Source organism: Martes martes (assembly GCF_963455335.1).
Source record: "Martes martes genome assembly, chromosome: 9".
Classification (NCBI taxonomy): Eukaryota; Metazoa; Chordata; class Mammalia; order Carnivora; family Mustelidae; genus Martes; species Martes martes.
In genome coordinates, this window is record NC_137896.1 from 25,759,338 (window position 1) to 25,778,926 (window position 19,589).

General features: G+C 48.9%; 1 protein-coding gene across 3 annotated transcripts in view; it reads left to right on the plus strand.

The window, feature by feature from the left end:
- Positions 1 to 1,247: 1,247 nt before the first annotated feature.
- BCL2L1 (BCL2 like 1) overlaps positions 1,248 to 19,589 on the plus strand; it is a 50,398-nt gene continuing 32,056 nt past the window's right edge. Inside the window, exons 1-2 of one of the 3 annotated variants that reach the window (XM_080812977.1) lie at positions 1,248 to 1,471; positions 2,882 to 3,575. In XM_080812977.1, the coding sequence (XP_080669103.1) occupies positions 3,012 to 3,575 (564 nt within the window). In that variant the 5' untranslated portion in view covers positions 1,248 to 1,471; positions 2,882 to 3,011. Of the gene's footprint in view, positions 1,472 to 1,829; positions 2,598 to 2,881; positions 3,576 to 19,589 lie in introns of those variants that run through there. The other 2 variants (XM_080812978.1, XM_080812976.1) reach the window with 2 other exon arrangements.

The following is a 19,589-nucleotide window of genomic DNA, read 5'->3' on the forward strand; positions in this document are numbered from 1 at the left end:
AAAAACTGAGGCAGACCGAAAATGTGGAGCTCAGTCATAGAAGCAAGATGTAGACGTGTTTATAGCAAGCTAACATTTGTATAAAAAATCAGTACACTTAATTAGCCTGTGAATACACCGACCATCTCTGAAAGACCTCAGAAGAAAGTGATGATCACTGTGGGGAAAGCAGGGGTGGGAAGAAGATTTAACTTTTTCATTCTGTGCTATTGCATATTTGTAATTTTTGGTGTTCTTGTATACCTATTTTTAATCAATTAAATTAGCATAAAACACCCCTCAGTGTTTAGGATCAAGTCTAACTCACTTCCATGGTTGACTTTCTAACCTCCTCCCATGCCACATTTCCTCTCCTTCACTACCTTCCAGTCAACTTGCTTCTCCTTCAGTTTCTGGAACATGCCAAGATCTTCCCGCCTCAGGACATTCTGCATAAACCAAGTTGCTGTTCTCTAGGTTCTTACCATGGGTCAGCATTTTCTTTTATTTCACGTCTTGGATTGTGTGTCATCTCTTCAAAGAGGCTATCCCTAGCCACCCTACATATACAATTTGTTGAATAAATGCCTCTCTCTCTCTCTCTCTCTCTCTCTCTCTCGATGGGCAGGCAGGGTGGGTTTTCATCCCTGACCACCCAGTCTAAAATATCTCCCTTCACTCTCTTTATGACAATACCCTGACTCACTCCTTTCATAGCACTAGCCACTATTTGAAATTACCTTGTGTATTTTCTTAGTTGTTTACTGTCTTTCTCCAACTCAAGGGTTTGTCTCCATGAAAGCAGGGGCCATGTGTTGTCTTGTTTCTATCTTTAGCAACCCAAATAATTAACATTTGTGGGATAGATTTATGCAACATATACCATGGACCACACACTGTGCTACAGATTTCATAAATAACAACTCTTTCAATCCTCGCAATAGCTCAATGAGGGAGATTGGTTTTTTACCTACTTTAGTTAAGGAAATTGAGGCACGGAGCCGTTGAGGAACTGACTGGCCCAACTGACAGAGTTGGCATCCAAGACACAAGATTCTTAGCTACAACGCGACGCTTTTTAGATATATAAACTCACAGATGAATGAAATTGACTGATTAAATGAACGAACTCATGGAAAAATGAATATAAACGTTGATTTTTTTTTTTTTTGCGTCTCCAGAGTCCCCAGATCTGCCGGAAGGGGGCGCTCTCCCCCAGGTCTTGACGCCAGTCCTCAAGGCGCGCACTCCCTTTGCGTCTCGGGCTCGCGCGCGCTGCCGCGGCACCGGAAGTGACTGAGCTTGCAAGTTCCCCCGGTCTCTTCAGGGGAAACTGAGGCCGGCTCGTTCGGAAGAGACAGCGCGAGCCGTCAGCCAGGTAGGCCGGCCCGGGTCCGTGGCGCGGAACTTGGCCACGAAGAGCCCTCGCGTCTGGAAACGACCTGGCCGATGAAGGGGGGATGTGGCCCCCCACGGCTCGCGGGGCTCGCAGGTGAGAGCGCCGCCTCCCCTGTGCGTGGCAGGCGCTGCGCCCAATGGGAGCCCTCGCCGTCCCGCTTCTGTGCCGACTGGGCTCGCTGATTGGCCACGCCGGGGCGGGCCGCCGGGGGCGAGACCCCTCCTCCCTGAAAGGACTAGGGGGCGCCCCTGAGGGAGAGCGGTTGCCTGGCAACGGGGCGGTGGCCCGGCGGGTACCCGGCCTAGCGCGCGGGAGAAGCCGCCAGGCCGCAGCCCACCCGCTCCGGGCTCCGGAGAGGTGCAGTCCCCCGCCCCCAAGCTCTCCCGGGGGCGCCAGGAAGCCGCCTTGGGCCTGTCCTCAGGAAAACGTGGTCTCAGCTGTTGTGGGTGGCGGGGGGGAGGCTCGAACAGGCCTCAGCCCCTCTCCCTGACCCGAGGAGAGGCCCGGCGCCTCACCCTCACCCCGTCTTTGTGCAGGGCGCCGGCGGCCATTGTGTCCGTACGGGGAATGGAGGACCCGGCAATCCCCCCCCACCGCCGCCACGTCCAGGGCCGTTGGGGAAGTCAAAGAAAATCAGCGGTGTTTCTGGGGGGTCCCCGGCCGTCAGCCTCCCGGAAAGGCCCGGGGATGGCCTTTCCGAAGTCAGACCGCAGATCCGAGGCAGTTTCCCCCACCCTCTGTCCCTTCTCGAAACCTTGAGCCCCATTGAGAAGTCCCTTCAGGGTTTCGGAAGCCTTACCCTGAGCTGGTACTTAAATAGAAACAACAACAAAAAACCTAAACCCCACAACCAGCCACCTCCGGGAGAGTTCTCCTGGCTCCCAGCAGGAGGCGGAGAGCCAAGGGGCGTGCAAGAGCGAGGGGGCTGGGCTCCCGGGTGGCAGGAGGCCGCTGCCGAGTGGCCGCCCTCGATCCGGGCGATGGAGGAGGAAGCAAGCGAGGGGGCCGGTTCCTGAGCTTCGTAATTCCTGTGTCGCCTTCTGGGCTCCCAGCCTGCCGGGTCGCATGATCCTTCCAGCCGGAGCTCCTTTTTTTTGCCAGCCGCCGTGAGGCCGGCTGACTTGCCGGCATCCCGGCTGCCACCTCTTCTCCCGACCTATGTTACAAAAGATCTTCCGGGGGTTGCACCTGCCTGCGGCTGCCTGAGACGGATTTGAATGTAGGTGGTGCGGGGGTGGGGGTGGAGGGGCAGAGTACCCGTGGGGGTGACTTTCTGAGGAAAGCATTTCGGAGAAAAGGGGGTGGTTGGGGTGAAAAAAAAAAGCCGGTATAGTGATTCAGAAACAGCCCACGGTGCTTTCAATTTGACTTCATTGAAGTCTTTTGGAAGCTAGACCCAGACCTTCCTAAGAGCCACAAAGAAACCAGTTCTGGTATCTGGAAGGGGAATAGGATATTGTAGGGTAAAGGGCATGCATATTAATTTTTTTTTTTTCCCTGAAGGTCTTTCTCTCCCATCAGAACCCTATCTTGGCTTCGGATCTCAGAAGAGAAGCACTAAGCAGAGACCAGACTCAGTTTGTGAGCAGGTGTTTTGGACAATGGACTGGTGGAGCCCATCCCTATTATAAAGATGTCTCAGAGCAATCGGGAGCTGGTGGTTGACTTTCTCTCCTACAAGCTTTCCCAGAAAGGATACAGCTGGAGTCAGTTTAGTGATGCAGAAGAGAACAGAACTGAGGCCCCAGAAGGGACTGAATCAGAGATGGAGACCCCCAGTGCCATCAATGGCAACCCATCCTGGCACTTGGCGGACAGCCCTGCGGTGAATGGAGCCACTGGCCACAGCAGCAGCTTGGATGCCCGGGAGGTGATCCCCATGGCAGCGGTAAAGCAAGCGCTGAGGGAGGCTGGGGATGAGTTTGAACTGAGGTACCGGCGGGCATTCAGCGACCTGACATCCCAGCTTCACATTACCCCAGGGACAGCGTATCAGAGCTTTGAGCAGGTGGTGAATGAACTCTTCCGGGATGGGGTGAACTGGGGTCGCATTGTGGCCTTTTTCTCCTTCGGTGGGGCTCTGTGCGTGGAGAGCGTAGACAAGGAGATGCAGGCATTGGTGAGTCGGATCGCAACTTGGATGGCCACTTACCTGAACGACCACCTAGAGCCTTGGATCCAGGAGAACGGCGGCTGGGTAAGGACCACGCCCCTTGTGTGTACCTTTCCCTTGGCCTCCCATCCGGGAGATGTCTAACAGCCTCTCCCCCGTATCTCTTTCTGTTGTGCTGGGTGGTTATTGGAGACTGTTTGTTAAGGAGATGTGACCAGCCTCATTGCACCACAAGAGGTTAACTGTTCTCAAACACAGATGACCTAGTTCTTGAAGGACCAGGCATCTTTCATTCTGGTCACCCTCATGACCCCACTCTTTCATACTTGTGTTCCAGTTTCTCACTAGAGGAAGACACAGCCTGTGTGTTCATTTGGGCCCAAATCTTTGCAAGTGGGAAGTTATCCCAGGGCTCCCCCTCACCCTGACAAAATGGCTCACCACAGAAAGGGCTGATGAGTGTAATGCCTTTGAGCCCCTCCATTCTTACTCCCCCCAGGGATGTCAGTCTTGTCCTGGGCTTCCCTCCCACAAATCAAGTTCCCTTTATTTCAGAGTTTGCATACATGTTCCTCTCGTCTCAGAACAGGGTACGGCCAGGCAGAATTTCCCACTGGCTTGGATGGCTGAGGGTTGTCAGATTTTAGGGCAGTGTAAGCTGTGCCAGTGGGCCGGTTGTGTTTGTGCTGCACCCCTCTGTTCATTTGCTCTAAAGGGTGCAACTTTCTGCACGGTTGGCCTGTTTGTGGAGCTCTTGCTGTATCACGCATTAAGCCCCGGGACTTTGCACCTCACTGCCTGGGGTCGGTTGGGGAGCTCCAGCTGTTCTGCCTGTTGCTTTCCTGCCAGGGCCCTAGGGCTTCTTCAGGGAGCACTGTTGGCTGGCAAAGCGAGAACCTGGTCTGTGGGGCTCTTTGGGATATGGAGATTCAGTGACAGACTTCAGAAACAAGCTGACATAGGTGTGAGTGCCAGCCCTGTCATCCAGCCAGTTGTGTGACCTTGGACAGGCCGGTTTACCTTGAGCCTCAGTTTCTCCACACCCCCCCCCCCGAAAAAAAGGTGGCAAGCCCTTTTTGCCTTGCAGAACATTGTAAATCTGAGAGCTAATGCGAGCAGTGACTGGCACCAGCAAGTTTCTGTAGTAGTTGTTATTGGTTCCAGACGCAGGAGTCGTGCCGCGCCCCCATTCCTTTCCCAGGGAGGGAGAATTCTCTCGCCCATCACCAACTTAGGAGCAGATAGTGGTGAGAGTTCTTTACCAGTGGTCATTGTAGGCAGTTTTTGCTCTTCTACAATGAACTCGGTCCTAATTGCCTTGCTGATCTCCCTGCCTAGGGGAGATGCAGGGCTTATGAGATGTATTCGGTCCCCTCAGCACACCCAGAAAATTGAGCAGACTGTGCAAAATAAGTCATCTATTGAAGGAGCAGAGATGGAAGGGGCCTTGCACCACGGACTCAGGAATGTCAAGAATGCAAATTATCCATAGGCGGGCCTAGGGCGTGGCACTTCAGTTTACCTCCGAGCCAGAGACCGCCTAGTTTGCCCTTCCCCCTGTCTCATTTCCCATTTCTTTGCAACTTCATTAACTCTTCCTGCTGCCAGTTCTCGTAAAACACAAAGGGGTCAAGTCAGTGGAGGTCAGATGACTGGGGTGGGGTTGGGGGGAGGTAAAGGTGGAGAGCTCTCGAGCTAAGGCTGACAGGACTTGAAAGCCGTTCTGTAAATGAACTCCCTGGGGGGATAAATGATTAAATAGTTCCTGTTGGTTTGTGTGATGACCTCGCCTATTCCCTCCTGCTTTGATTCTCTTTGGGGGCAAATATTTGTTCAGCTGATTACAGGAGGGACAGGATTCCAGCACTTCTGACCCAGCCTCTGAGGCATCTCCTAGTAGAGACGTGGGCCTTGTGCCCACCTTGCCTGACTATTGTCCTTGGCTAGGGGTGCTAATACTAGGTGGGTTATTGCCAGCTATTAACAAAAGGCAGTCTGGGAAAGGTGCCTGTTCTGTCCAGCAGCCTCTGCAGAGGGCTGCCTGGATCAGAGAATTACCAGTCGCCCAGTATTATATACAGAAAGAGGTTTTAGACACGGCGACACTGGGCAAGTTCATTAGATCACCCCTGGATTGAAATTCCATCTTCTGTGTCTTTGCTCAAGAATTTTCAGAGCCCGTTAGACAACATACGGTATGTTACTTCCTCTTGGTGAACAGAGGGGATGTGTGCAGAAGCCAGTTATATCAGCACCATTTTTGGGCACACATGCTCCGTGAGGCCAGGAGGTAAAGAATATTAGAGTAGAGATCCTTTGGATAGAAGCTACCCACACACGTCCCTGTCAAGTACCATCCTGTTTGAGCTGCACTGACTGGCTCCTGCAGTGGCATCTCAAAACCCTCCTGGAGGCTGTGGCAGATCCACGAGTGTAGGACTTGCGGGCCATTACTACCTTGGGATAATGCTTTAAATTTAGCATCCCTGCAGAAAAGGGGAAGGAAATAAGCGCTTACGGAGTACATCCCATGTATGAGGCATTGTGTTGGTCTTTTACTCACGCAACCAAAATTTACTGAGCATCTACTCTGAGGCAGGCCCTGTGCTAGGCGCTGGCAGTAAGCCTCACATGATAGCTTCCCTCATGGAAATGACGTGCTATTTCATATATCCCACACAGTAACTTTTCAAGGTAGGTGCATTTCTTCCCACTTTTTATGTGAAGCTCCCGGTAGCTCCGTCACTGGCTCCAGGTAGCCCTCAGCCAGTTAAGTGACTTGAGTGGGAATTTACACCTAGGTCAGCCTGAGTCTGAAGCCTAAAGTCTTTTCCATCCACATCAGGTTGTCGTAGGAGTAGTAAAGTGACCCAGATATCCTGGCACAGAAAGGCAGAAATGCTGTTGGGCCACACAGACATGCCCATGGAGGTGCTCGCTCTGGTCTGTGATCTGACATGGTTCAGGAAGCCACAGGTAGAACAGTGCCTCTGTTGGCAGTAGCAGGTTCCCCAAGGTATGTGTGTAGTAGCCTCAGATTCTGGCTTTGGTAAAGGCATCAGGGTTTTGCCCAGTCAGAGTGACCTTCTTGTCAGTTCTTTCATTGTTAAACCCTCTCAGGCCCGGCCAGTAGATAAGAATCATGTGGGGGGGGGGGGTGGCCTGCTTTGGCTATATCTTCTTGATTGTGGTTGAGCTCCAAGGACTGGAATTCCACATGTAGCCACACCACTGCCTGCCTGGAGTCACCTAGCAAGATGCTGAACCTGTTTGTGTCTTGTCCATCCATCTCTCCTACCTGTAAAATAGAATAATGACAGCCACCTGCCAGAGCTTGACTCTAGTAAAGAATCTAGAACAAAAGCCCTTCCTGGGCCTTAATTGTAGGGTGGAAGCACTTCTTTTAATGAGTGGACCATCTGCCTCAGAAAACTGAACTTTGGCCCCAGAGTCTCTCAAGAAACAAAGCCAACTCCTGAGATACTCATCTAGAATGGAATATGATACGATCTTCCCTGTAGGGACAGAGTGTTTTGGGGGCTTTCCAGTGGGAATGTGGACAATTTTAGGGTGAGGACCCAGGTGGCAAGGCATTTTGGGATTGCAGCCCCTGGGAAACCCGTTAGCTTGATGGAAAACCATTGTCGAGAGCAATGAACCTGTTGTGTGGAGAGAGGAAACATAATTTGGCCTTTCCCGGGCTGCATGGTTCTGTGGTCTTCTAGATTTTGTAGGTTTCTTCTTGCCTATTCCGGCTTCTTTGTCATGGGTATATGGTAGCTGAAGCACCTCAGTGACCTTTGTAGATCTCAGCAGCTGTTGGCAATTCTGCGGTTTTCTTGGGGAAACCCCATTAGAAACCCCAAACGTGGAAATTTTTAGTAATCTCATTCAGGTCCCAAAGTGAGGTAGAAATGTCTCAGGGACTCCACCTCAAACACTCAGTTCTGCATGTACATTTGAGGTTGCTCTTGAAACTCTGTCACCATCACAGGATTTTCCAAACGTCCTGGGACTAATTTCCCCAGTGGCCCCATAGAGCCCTTCAGCTTCTGGTAGAAAATTACCCAGGTGTTTTTTCAGTGGGTCCCAACAGAACCCACAGGGTTTTCTTGACTTTTGTGTGGGCAGTCACCAGATTTGTTTGGGCTGCAGGAAGCAGTGGTTGTCAGCTGTCCTTTCCCCAGCAAGTATCTGTCCTGAGGCCAGTGGACTTCAGCATTTCCAGCGTCCTCAGCCTTCCATCATGGGGCTTTTGTTCAGCAACCGTGGTCTTGCCTGGGTTCGGCATGGATGGATTTAGGAGTAATTCTCAGTGAGCTGCTCTTCAACAGAAGTATAATCTCCTACTACCTTAATTAGCAGGGCCCTGTCCCTACCCCCACGCCCAACCTAATTCCACAGAGTCCTCCCTAGGGACGCCTCCTTTCTTGTTGAAGGAGTCACTCTGCTCCTGGAGCAGCTTCTGTTCTGTCCCTCCAGCCGACAGTCTTTCTTCCCCATTCCCAGTTGGCAGACTTGAGTCAGACAATCCACTGGGTCTTTTTGTTCACCCTGGGGAAGAGAAGACTCAAGAGATTATGATCACCAGTTTCAAATATCTGGAGGAAGCGGGGCCGTGCCTTTTTTATTGGTAGAGTATCCAACAGAACTTGGATAAATGAGAGGAAAATAACGTTGGTAGCATGAACTTTGTGTCAAGAAGACATCTTTCACGCTATTATAGTTCTACCAGATTTAGGAGTTTCCTGAAGGTGGAGTCCACATTTGTCCACACTTGCTTCCTCAGCACTGAGCAGAGGTCTTGAGCAAAGCAGGTACCTAATGAAAGAGATGCCCACCAAATTTCTGAAGAAACAGACAGTTATCAAACTAGAATAACAGTAATGGGAATTTTCACTGACCTGATCATTCAGTCATTGAGTCAAACGCTATTTTTTGAGTTCCTGTGTCCAGGCTGTCCTAGGTATTAGGGGTACTACTGCCTTAAATAAAATTAAGATTCCGTCCTTGTGAAGCTCACAGTCCAGTGGGGAGAAATAGACATTAAGCATGTAATTACATATATAAACATCAGGTGATAGTAACCACTCTGAGGAAAATAAAGTGGGTCAAGGTCATGCCTTGCAAGGGAGGTGGGACTGCAGTTTTGAGAGATGGGTATCACCGAAAGATAGTGTTTGAGCCAAGACCTGAAGAATGTGAGAGAGGAAAAGTGGTTGGGACTGAGAGGGGAGAGGTAGCCAAAGGCCAGATCGCGCGGGGCGTTATAGACCATGCTGAGGACTTGGCTGTGAATGAATGAGAGAGAGGCCTGGAGAGAGTTTGCAGCAGGGGTGAAGTGATCTGAATTCTGCAAAGGCTGCAGCCAGGAGGAACCAGTGACAAGGCTGGTGCACCTGCCAGGTGAGAAAGAAGAGTGGTTTGAACCAGGAGGCTGAGGTGGAAGTAGTGAGAAGTGACTAGAGAATACAGCCAGGCTTGCACATGGTGTATTGATGGAAGCCACATTTTTTAACCACTTAGAGGTCATGAAATCAAGTCTAAATAAGCTAAATGTTCTTTAGGGATTGTTCTCTTTGAATTTGGTATCCTGAATGGTCCTCCATTCTAGCAGTAGTTCGGTCTGAGTAACTGCAGCTTGTCAGGCCTAGGTCCCAGCTCACCCACATCTAGCTGTGTGACCTTGAGCAAGCTCCTTGAATTCTCTTAACCTTGGGGCAAATAATACTTGCTTCATCAGGTCATGGCAAAGACCTAATGAGGCATGCCTGTGATGTGTAGAGCCTGGCGTATGTTGGTATCATAATTCTTACCATCTTCATCACAGAACTCATATCAGAAACTCCTTTTTTGGACTGTTTCCCCCTCCAACACATCCTCAAGGCAGACAGGTCCTAGCAGTGTTTGTCATGGCAGGAGCTCTTGGTGTTCCTGTGTCATGGTGGTATAAGCACTGGTCTTGGGATTCCTGTTCTGCTGTCAGTCTGCTCAGACTCACTGTCTTGCCTTAGCCCACTCACTTCACCCCCAGGCCAGTTCCTCCATTAAGGCCCAATTTCATATTAGTTACATTTAAGGATGTCTCTTTTCTATCAACAGCTATACTTTAACTACAAAAATTAAATAATCCCAGTGTAAACGTAGGGTGGTTTTTGAGGGACCCTTCAATAATAATAAACCACATTTATGTAGTACTTTATAGCTCAGAAAGCGCTTTCATATCCCTCATGCCTTTCTGATGCTTATAGCCACCCAGGAAGGTGAGCTGGAGGGAAGGCAGGCTCAGAAAGGTGAAATGGCTTGCCAGGGTCACACATCAGGGGGAAAATGCAGGGCTTGGATTTTCAGATCTGCACTTGATCACTTCTTTGCTGTGTGACCTTGGGCAAGTCTTTTAACTTGTAAATGGCCATAATAATAGTGCCTTGTTCTGAAGACTCAGTGAGTTAATCCATGTCTTAAGGCTTTCAGAACAGTGACTGTACATATCAGCAGTAAACAGCAGCCGCATCCTAGGGCTCCTTCTGGCTTCCCGTTTATTACATATTGATTTTTGCAAATAGTGTTTTTGCAGAAAGAAACTGCCTTTGGGACCTTCTGGTACTTGGTTCCATCCCTGATGAGACTCCCAGTCCAAGCTGGAGCCTTACAAGCTAGCTCTAAGCTACAGGGTTTTTTGGGCAGACTCCAGAGCTCCCCTCGGAACTAGAGGTTTTTCTCTGGCTCTTCAGGAAATGCCATTGCAATGACTTCCATGGACTGCTTCCTGTCCCAGCCCTGCAGCCGATTCCTGCTGGCGAGAGTGTAGAAACTGGAAAGTCATGTCCCTAAAGGCTCCCCCCTCCCCACAAACTGCTTTTTTTGGACATGTCCCTCCCTTTCCTCTTGTCAGTTACTTTCTTTCCTCCCTCCCTGTTGACCCTTCACCTAGCTTCTCTCTCCAGCCCTTGATCATCCCTTTAAGATTTGAAAATACATTTCCACTTAGTTCTGTCAGTTTTTCCCCCATTCCATGCTGGGGGGCTGGTCAGAACTCCTGAGCTCTCTTCATGGCTCCATCACTCAGTAGCAGTTTCAGTCTGGGACTCCCCCTAGAGGAACATTAAGCTTGTCACTTGCAGTGCCTTGTATCATCCATTAACCCTGAGTTCCCTCAGAGGTCCCCACCGCACCCCACCCCCACCCCCCACACAGGATGGAGACTCCTAAGGGAGATCTTGGAGGTTTGGCACATGTAAATCCTGCCTCTTGGAGACTGATGACAGAGGACAGAGTGAAGTGGGGCCGCCTCTCCCCCCTTCACCTTTCTGGAGGAAGCTAGAAAGGTTGAAAACCTTGTTGGACAATCATCTGAGGAATGGGAGCTAGCTTGGGAGGGGATTGGAACGCACTCAACTATGCCTCAGATCCTTTGTTCCGCTCTTGAAAGGGAAACATTCCCCTCCCTCCTCCCTGGCCACACACACGTGCCTTTGTTCCCCCAGTCAGGCGGAGCCAGGAACACAGTGTCCCTTCCAAGGAGCCTGACTTGCCTCCCCAGAGGCTGGCCTCCTGGTCAGCAGGACTGGGATTTTAGCTCAGGAACCCCCCAGTCTCCTGTCCTTTCCATGCAAGAGCCTTTCTCTCAGAGGCTGAAAACTTGCCTACAAACAGCTGTCCAAGCGCTTCCCTGGAATTACTCCGTGGGATGCCCACATCCCAGGATTAAACAGTCCCTCCCTCTTATTCCACTTGGTGATTAATATTATTGTTAACATTACTATTAATAGTACCTAACATTTATCAAGTGCTTACTCTAAGCCAGGCATTGTTCAAAGTGCTTTACATGTATTTATTTATTTCATTCACCTAGCAGCGCTTTGAAGTTGGTACTATTATTATCCCCATTTTGCAAATGAGGAAACTGAGGTAGAGAGAGGTTAAACAACTTATGCAAGGTAGCACGGTTAGTAAGCAGCATAGCTACTTACAGGCTCCCACTTTCAAATACTGTGCTCTGCCCCTTCCCCTTCACTGTACCAGCTAGGTGATGGTGAGCGTTTATCCAGGGCCACTTACATGACAGGCCTTTTACCCACATCATCTCAGTGTTACTATCCCAACAATTTGATCATTAGAGGACGCGAGATTTGGAGGGCTTAGTTAGCCTGAGGCAGGGTCAGGATTTGAAACCAAGACTGTCTTACTCCAAAGCCTGTGTTCTTTATCTCTACCCTCCTTTAAAACCCTACAAGATTATCGTCATTCTATGGTTGAGAAAACTGAGGCTCAGAGAAAAATGACATGTGCTCAGGGCCTCGTAAGCTAATTAATACCAAGGCAATCTAGGATTCAGATTCTAGATGACACCTTCAACACTTTACTGCCTTAGTAGTCTGTAGCATGATGATAGTAACTTTTATGTGAGTGTGGACGCTAATTTATAATTTACCAGACTCCTTTGTATTCATCATTTCGGGTAGGTGAGGTGGGTACATTCAGTCCCATTTCAGGGAGGAAACTAAGGCAAGTGGGCTTGTCCCACAGTAAATGGCAGAGTCAGACTTAGGATCTGTGTTCTGACTTTGAACGCAGTGTTATTGACCATGCCTGTCTTCCCTAAGGCTGTTCATCACTTGGAGCTGTCCTCAGAGTTGTATTTCATTTGTTAAATCAGCAAATACTGGTGAAAGCTTTGTATGTGCTATGTGCTGGGGATACTGTGGGTACTGTGGTGAGTGGATCTGGGTCCTGTCCCTCAGTGGTCTGTTTCCATGCCACATACCTTGGGCCTTACTGGTATTCTTCTGCCATCTGAATCAGGCTATGTGTGTCACCCATCCACCCCCTCTGTTGCCAGACACACCAGGCAAGGTTCATTATAGTTGGTGTGTATTGATCGCCTTCCATACACCCATGGGTAAAAGTCTGGACTCAGATTTGAAGTTTAGCTTGTTTGCTTGCTTGCGGTATAGTACTAGGCATATCAGCTTCAAATTCTCACCCTTAAATGAGAGAATAGCAACCCATCAGAGTAAGCAAGAAAGTGAAATGCAGAAGTATTTTCTAGTAATAACAGATAATATGTGTTGAGTGTTTGCTCTGTGCCAAGTGCTGTGTTTATGCTCTTGACATAATCATCTTGTTTGATCCTCACAGCTGTGCAAGACAGAGAATCCAGAGCTTCCAGAGGCTCCCTAACATGTCTACACTAACATACCATACAAGAGGCAGGTCTGGGTCTTGCACTCAGATGTATTTGGTGCCAAAGCCTAACCTCAAGCCACGGTGTCATTGCTTCTTCACAGGTCCAGACTGGCTTATTTTACCCCGAGTTCCTGGCACACAGCCTGAGGTTGGGTAAGGGCTCAGCCAGCATCTGCTCATGAACATGAAGGGTTATTATTAGATGCAGGTTAGGTGACAAAAATGTCTCTGTCCCTAAGGAAGCAAACTCATTTGCAGCAGGAGGAATAGACCTGAAATATTCCAGGCAAACTGTGCCATGTCTGTGGTATAGTTTCCAGAAGTAGAAGACAGACGTGCTGGCTGCATCCCACAGGTGCCCTGGACCTCTGCCAAACCAGCCCACTTCCACCATCAGCTCTCCAGCTGATGACTCTGTCTCAAGGCCTCTGTCTCAGGCTGCATCGTCAGTATGCACCTTCTCCCTTGCCAACTGCATCACCAGCCCAGACCCTTTTCTGTGCCAATAGTGGAAAGTGTCAGGAAGGGGAAAGATCACCAAAGGCTTAAATAATAGCTTTCTCAGCAGTGTAGCTTTGCGCAGTTCACGCTGAGTCCTCAGTTTCCCCATCTGTAAAAGGAAGGTAATAGTCATCCCTTAACAAAGATGATAGCAATCTCTTTCTCATAGGCATGCTGTGTTTCTTCAGCCTGGATCACCGTTCTCTAGATTGATCAGGGCTGTCATCTTACCATTTAGGTCTCAATTTAAATATCACCTCTTGGGGCGTCTGACTGGGTCAGTGGATTGGGCTTCTGCCTTCAGCTCAGGTCATGATCTCAGGGTCCTGGGATCCAGCCCTGCATCAGGCTCCCCACGGAGCAGAGAGCCTGCTTCCCCCCCCCCCACGACCACCACCCCTGCCTACTTGTGATCTCTGTCTGTCAAATAAATAAAATATTTTTAAAAATAAATAAATAAGTATCACCTCTCAAGAGGCCACCCATGTTTACATGTTTACTGTCTGTCTCCTCTAGTAAAATCTAAGCTCCCAGAGTTTAGGGGTTTTGTCTCATTTTTTCCTTCATCCCTAGCATCTAGCAGAGTGCTTGGCACATAGGAGACACATAGGAGCAAATATTGATTGAGTGAGAGAGTGACCCTGTAGCCCACCTAGCACAGTGCCTGATGTCGTATACTCAGTCAGTGTTAGGCATCAGTATTATTAGGAAGATGTGGACCATTGGAAGGTTTTCGGTAGGTAGAAAGAGTGTGATAAGGGCAGCCTCAGTAGGTAAGAACCACCCAGGCAGATCTGGTGGGTAGAAAGTGTATGATGCATTTGGGAGGCAGTGAGAAGGCAGACTGGCTGAAAAGGGTCTGAGTTGTCAGTAATGCTGGTCAGGAAAAAGGGAGCGGTGACTAATGTTAGAGGCTTCAGGGCAGAGGGATGGGGATAGTTGACAGTACAGGTGGGGCCAGTGAGGAGAGGCCCAACTCTGGAGGGATGCCTCCAGGTCTCCTGTAACTTCTGAGAAAGAGAATCCCTTTCCAGCTAGGGCACAGCAGGCAGAACTGCACGGAGATAAAAGCCAGAGGCACCTGCGACCTGTGGATCAGGTAGACTGCCCTGGTTGTTATTTTGGGGCTCTGGGCCAGGTGCAGATTCAAAGGCTTGATTGAAGCCTTTTGGCAAGTCTTGTCTCAGCAGGGTAAACATCACCTGTCTCCTGCCACCTGTGGCAACAATGCCAGGAAGGTACCCTAGGCAGGCCCAAAGGGGCCCAACTTTCTTGCTGCCCTCATGGAGCAAGAAGTACCACCAGGAGAGGCCACTCCTTTCCTGTCCTACAGCTCCCTTTCTGAAGGGCTCAGGTGGCAATAAGATACCTCCCGTGCAAGCGGCCCCCGTGGTTCTGGCCCAGGGAAGGCAGGGGCAGGGCTTTGGGAGCCGTTGACAGCTGGGCCCAGCTGGGGGAAGGGGTCAGTTTGGAAGCAGGTGCAGATTTCAGAGAGGGCGGGGCCTGAAGGGAAGTAGGGATCTTGGTAGACTACAAAATTTCCCTCCCCATCCCCCAGCCACAGCTGGCTTCTCTAGGAACCTGATGACCTAGTTACAGTGCTTAGAAATTGTTAGCTTAGCTTGCAGTTTAGGGCTGTACTGGTCTCTTCTCTCTGAGGCTTCCTGGGTCCAAAAGGTGTCCTGGCATTCCCCCAAGTGGGTTCCATGTGAAGGACATGCACCATAGCACATGTACAGGCTTCTTGTCCAGTCAGGCCTCTCCCTTGTTCTCTGATGTGCCCCTCACCTACCCAGTCCCAGGCAGAAAAGAGTGCCCTACCCATGCCTACCTCTGTCTGTCTCTGGGGGGTTGATGGGTGACAAATAGAGGTCATAGACTTCTTCCCTGGAGGTTTAGTGGGGAGAGAAAGAGAACTCCTATTGCCTTAGAAATAGCTTGAGGATACCTACCCATTTCCTCTTTACCTTCTCATCTGTATGATCTTCAGACTTGATGGAAGGGGGTGAGGAAGAATCTTTTGGGGGCTCTGGAGCCTCCAGCCCTTCCAGGCAGTAGCTGTTCCTGGTATTCCTGGTGTCTGCCTCTCCATGGCCTCCCTAGGATAAATTCCATCAGTTAAGAGTTAGGTACAAAATTGCCAAACCAATTACTGAATCCTACTTGCTCTGTTGTTATCCTTGGACAAATTACGTAGTCTCCCCTAGCCTTAGTTTCCTCTTCTATAAAAAAGAGATAATATTGTGTGTGTGTGTGTGTAAAGGTGGTTTTATTAAAGCCCTGGGACAGGGCCCATAGGCAGAAAAGGCTGCCTTTAGTGCTTTTCTTGAAAGATTCTTGGGAGCATGAAAGTAACTGGTAGGATACATGTAACACTTCACATGGAGCCTGGCATATAGTAGTTACTCAGTATGATGGCTACTATTACTGCTATTGTTATCAGTGTCTTCATGGGGGACCAAGTTGCTGTGATCGCTATTGGAGCTACTCTCCAAAAGCAAACTTTAGGCTGAGAGAGTATGTGGATACCCTTTGAACCAAGAGCTTGGAGATTTTAGGATTCCTGAAGCTGAGCCCTGTGGCCCATAACCTTGTCCTCCACCTCCTCCACAAGTGCCCCAAGTCATGCTTTGTACACAGTGAGTGTTGCTGACCTGGCATTTGGCAATAGGGCATATTTTCTTCGATCTTTGCCAAGTGCCTTCAAAAAGGCAGAGATGATCTCTGCTTTATTTACTGCTGTGTCCCTAGAACCTGCCACAGAACCTGGAACATACAAAGCACTCAGTCATTATTGTCAACTAAGTGGAAGACTTAGTGAGGTGAACATTAAAACACACATGACTTGGGGCGCCTGGCTGGCTTAGTTGGTAGAGCATGTGACTCTTCATCTCAGGATTGTAAATTCGAGCCCCGTGTTGGATGTAGAGATTACTTAAAAATAAAATCTTTAGGGGGTGCCCGGGTGGCACAGTCAGTTAAGTGTCCGACTCTTGGTTTCGGCTCTGGTCATGATCTCATGGTCGTGAGATTGAGCCCTGCATCAGGCTGTGAGTTCAGCGCAGGGTCTACTTGAGATTCTTTCTCCCTACCCCCTGCTCCTCCCCCTGCTCTGTCTGTCTGTCTGTCTGTCTCTCTCTCACACACACAAATCTTAAAAAAAAAAAAATAAAATCTTTAAAAAAAATAAAATAAAATCTTTAAAAAATAATAAAAATAAAATATGTGGGAGCACAGCTACACTTAGTAGGTGCATGCCACGTGCTTGAATGATTAAACGAGGTATTCTGAGGACTCTGAGTTTTTCCAGAATGGCTTCACTCCTTGTTTGCTGTGTGGCCATAAGCCTCTTGCCCAAGCTCTGCCTGTTGCCTCATCTGTTGTAGAAAGATAACACCCGCCTTGCCTCCCTTGTGGGCTAGCTGTGAGACTCGGGGAGATGATAGATGAAAAAGCACTTTGAGAACTATAAATATTTGGGTTTGTTGCAGCTCCTTGACTGAGGAGGTCACAGTCATAGCTGTGTCATTCATTCATTCATTCATTCAACCAACATTTTTTGAGTGGAAGCGATACGTAGTTCTCTCACTTATCTGGCTTCATGAATTTGGACAGTTACTTTAGTTTTTTAAGTCTCAACATCTGTCAAATGGAAATAATATTCTTTTCACAGAATTGTTGGGAGAAGGACTAAAGTAAGGTACTCTGAGCTTATTGAGGCTGAAAACTGTCTCATTCACTGTTACAAACTACTGTTCAGCCTAGCACTTGGTGGCTGAGTGTTCAGTGACATTAAGCCATTGGTTGCCTTCAGTAGTCAAATTACCAGACAAGGCCAGAATTCTGAGTGTGATTCAGATGGGAAGTAGAAATGAGTATTAACTCCTAATCTCAGATGTCCTTGCCGACCTAGGCTGGACTGCTGAGTGGGAAACCTGACCCAGCTAGGATGAGTGCTGCTTCAACATAAAACTGTGAGGCACAGCGGGCCTCACCCCACGCTCACCTCTGATTCAAAACAAGAACAACACCCCTTCCTTGTTCTACCCACTCTCTGTCTGCTACTCAGCTAGAAAAATTTCCCTTTGCTCATAGCACCCACATTCATAAGGAATCCTGGGGGTTACCATATCAAAGAAATCTTCAGGGAGTCATCAGAAATGGCCCTTTGGGGCAAGGTCAAGGGAGGGAGCCCGAGTCTAAGGCTCAGGGTCTCCTGGGACCAGGTCAGTCAGCAGGTGCAGGCATGAGGCCCCAGGCTGGTGGCTAAGTGATGAAACTGAGAGATGTATAGGGCCAGACAAGAAGTCAACTCAGAGGAAACTGCCTGCCTGTCCACACAGGTGTCTGGGCACCTGGGGCAGTTTCTGGTCTGATTTAGTGGTGGAAGTTGGCATTCCAAATTAGTACCCCAAGCCTCAGTGAGGAAACCCATGGAACTCCAGAGCAAAGCCTGTAGTTCACACCCAGGTTAGTATCTTTGAACACCCAGCAGACCCCCTTCAGGTTGAAAGAAGCCCTTACTCTGGGCTCCACAGCACTCCTACTGGAAAATTTCCAAGGGCAATGTAATAATAGTCATAGCTCCCTTTATGGGGCCCCTGCTGTGGGTTGAGCACTATGGTGGGAGCTTTTTAAGAAAATGAGATCATTTTGTTATTGGAAGTATGGGCTATGGAGTCACAGCTGAGTTTGTATCTGGGCTCCATCATGTACCAGCTGTTTGATCTTGGGCACCTCCCCCCCTCTTCTTTGAGCCTCTGAAAAATGGAGACAGTAATATGTGCCTCATAGGGTTTCCTCATACATGTGATACTCAGCACAGATGTTAGAGTAACTTTAACAACGGTTAACATTTCTTGTGCAATTACACTTAAATTGTTTCATATATATTAATTCTTTGAATTCTCAAAACAGTACTATTGAGGTAGGTACTCTTAATGTTGTCATTTTACAGAGGAGAAAGGGGAGGCATAAGGAAGTTTAAGGGATTTGCCGAAAGATGCACAGCTACTAATTGGTGACGTTGTGATTTGAACCCAGGCCTGCTGGCTCCAAAGCCCCCACATTCCCCTGCTGCATGAGGACCCAGTAAATGTTGCTGCTGTTACTCTTGTATCCAATATTGTAGCTGTCTGTGGTTTTTGGTCTGTCTACTGAATTCTGACCTCACTGAAGGCCAGAAACCCATCTTAATCACCTTGCCTCCCCAAAGACCAACATAGAACTCATTAATATTTGCGAAATGGCTGAGAATATTCCCTGTCTTCATTAATCAATCAGTAGCTCTTTATCGACCATTTCCTGTAGGGTAGATTTGAGCTAAATCCTGGGAGGAATGCAAAGTACAACTGTGCCTCTGTAAACGGAAGACTGGGTGTGTGTATGGTTGGGGGGGGAGGAGCATTCCAGAGCTCTGTGTCATTGGCAGAAACTTCCACAGAGGAGGCAGAAACAATACAGGTGGCTTGGGGATGTTTTCCAAGCTGGGATTCCCACCCCTCCCTCACTGGGCCACTCCCTCCATCTCCTGCAGGACAAGGCAGTACAGATTCCCTCCTTGTGCCCTAGGCAGAAACCACTCTAGTGAGTAGGGTACATCTTTCTTGCTCTTGGAACCAGTTTGTGGGAGCCTAGAATGACAGGGAAAGAATCAGAAGTTTGGAGCTGGGAAGGGACCTTAAAAAATCACTACTGCCCCAGCACTGCAGCCAAAGTGATCTTTTAAAAACCAGGTTCATGGGGCACCTGAGTGGCTAAGTCAGTTAAGCGTCTGCCTTTGGCTCAGGTCGTCCTGGGATCGAACCCTCCATCGGGCTCCTGCAAGGAGACGGCTTCTCCCTCTCCTCCCTGCTCGTTCACTCTCTCACTATCTCTGTCTCTCTCTCTCTCAAATAAATAAATAAGATCTTTAAAAAAAATTAAAAATTAAAAAATAAAATAAAAACCAGGTTCAGATCTTATCACATTCTTGCTTACAGCTCTCCACCCACTTGGAATAAAACCCTGAGTCCTTACCAAGTCCTTTAAGGCCTGCATGATCTGGTCCTGGCTGCCTCTCCATCCTCCACCAACTCTACCACTCCTTCTCTGTACTCTGGCAGGAGCTTCTGCTGTTCTGGTTCCTGTGACACTTGTCCCTGCCTAAGGGCCTTTGTAGTTGGTGTTCCCACTACCTAGAATGCTCTCCCTGGTGTATGCCTTGCTGGTTCTTTCCCTTGAGCTCTCAGGTCACCTCCTGTGAGAGGTTCTCTTTGACCTTTGGTCTAACATAGCTGAGCTACTTTTAAATCATTCTCTAGTCATTTGCCTGCTTATATTTTTTGTCATAGCACTGACCTCTATCTGACATGTTCATTTTGTGTGTTTACTTGATTTTTGTCTGTCTCTTCTACTGGAGTACAAGCC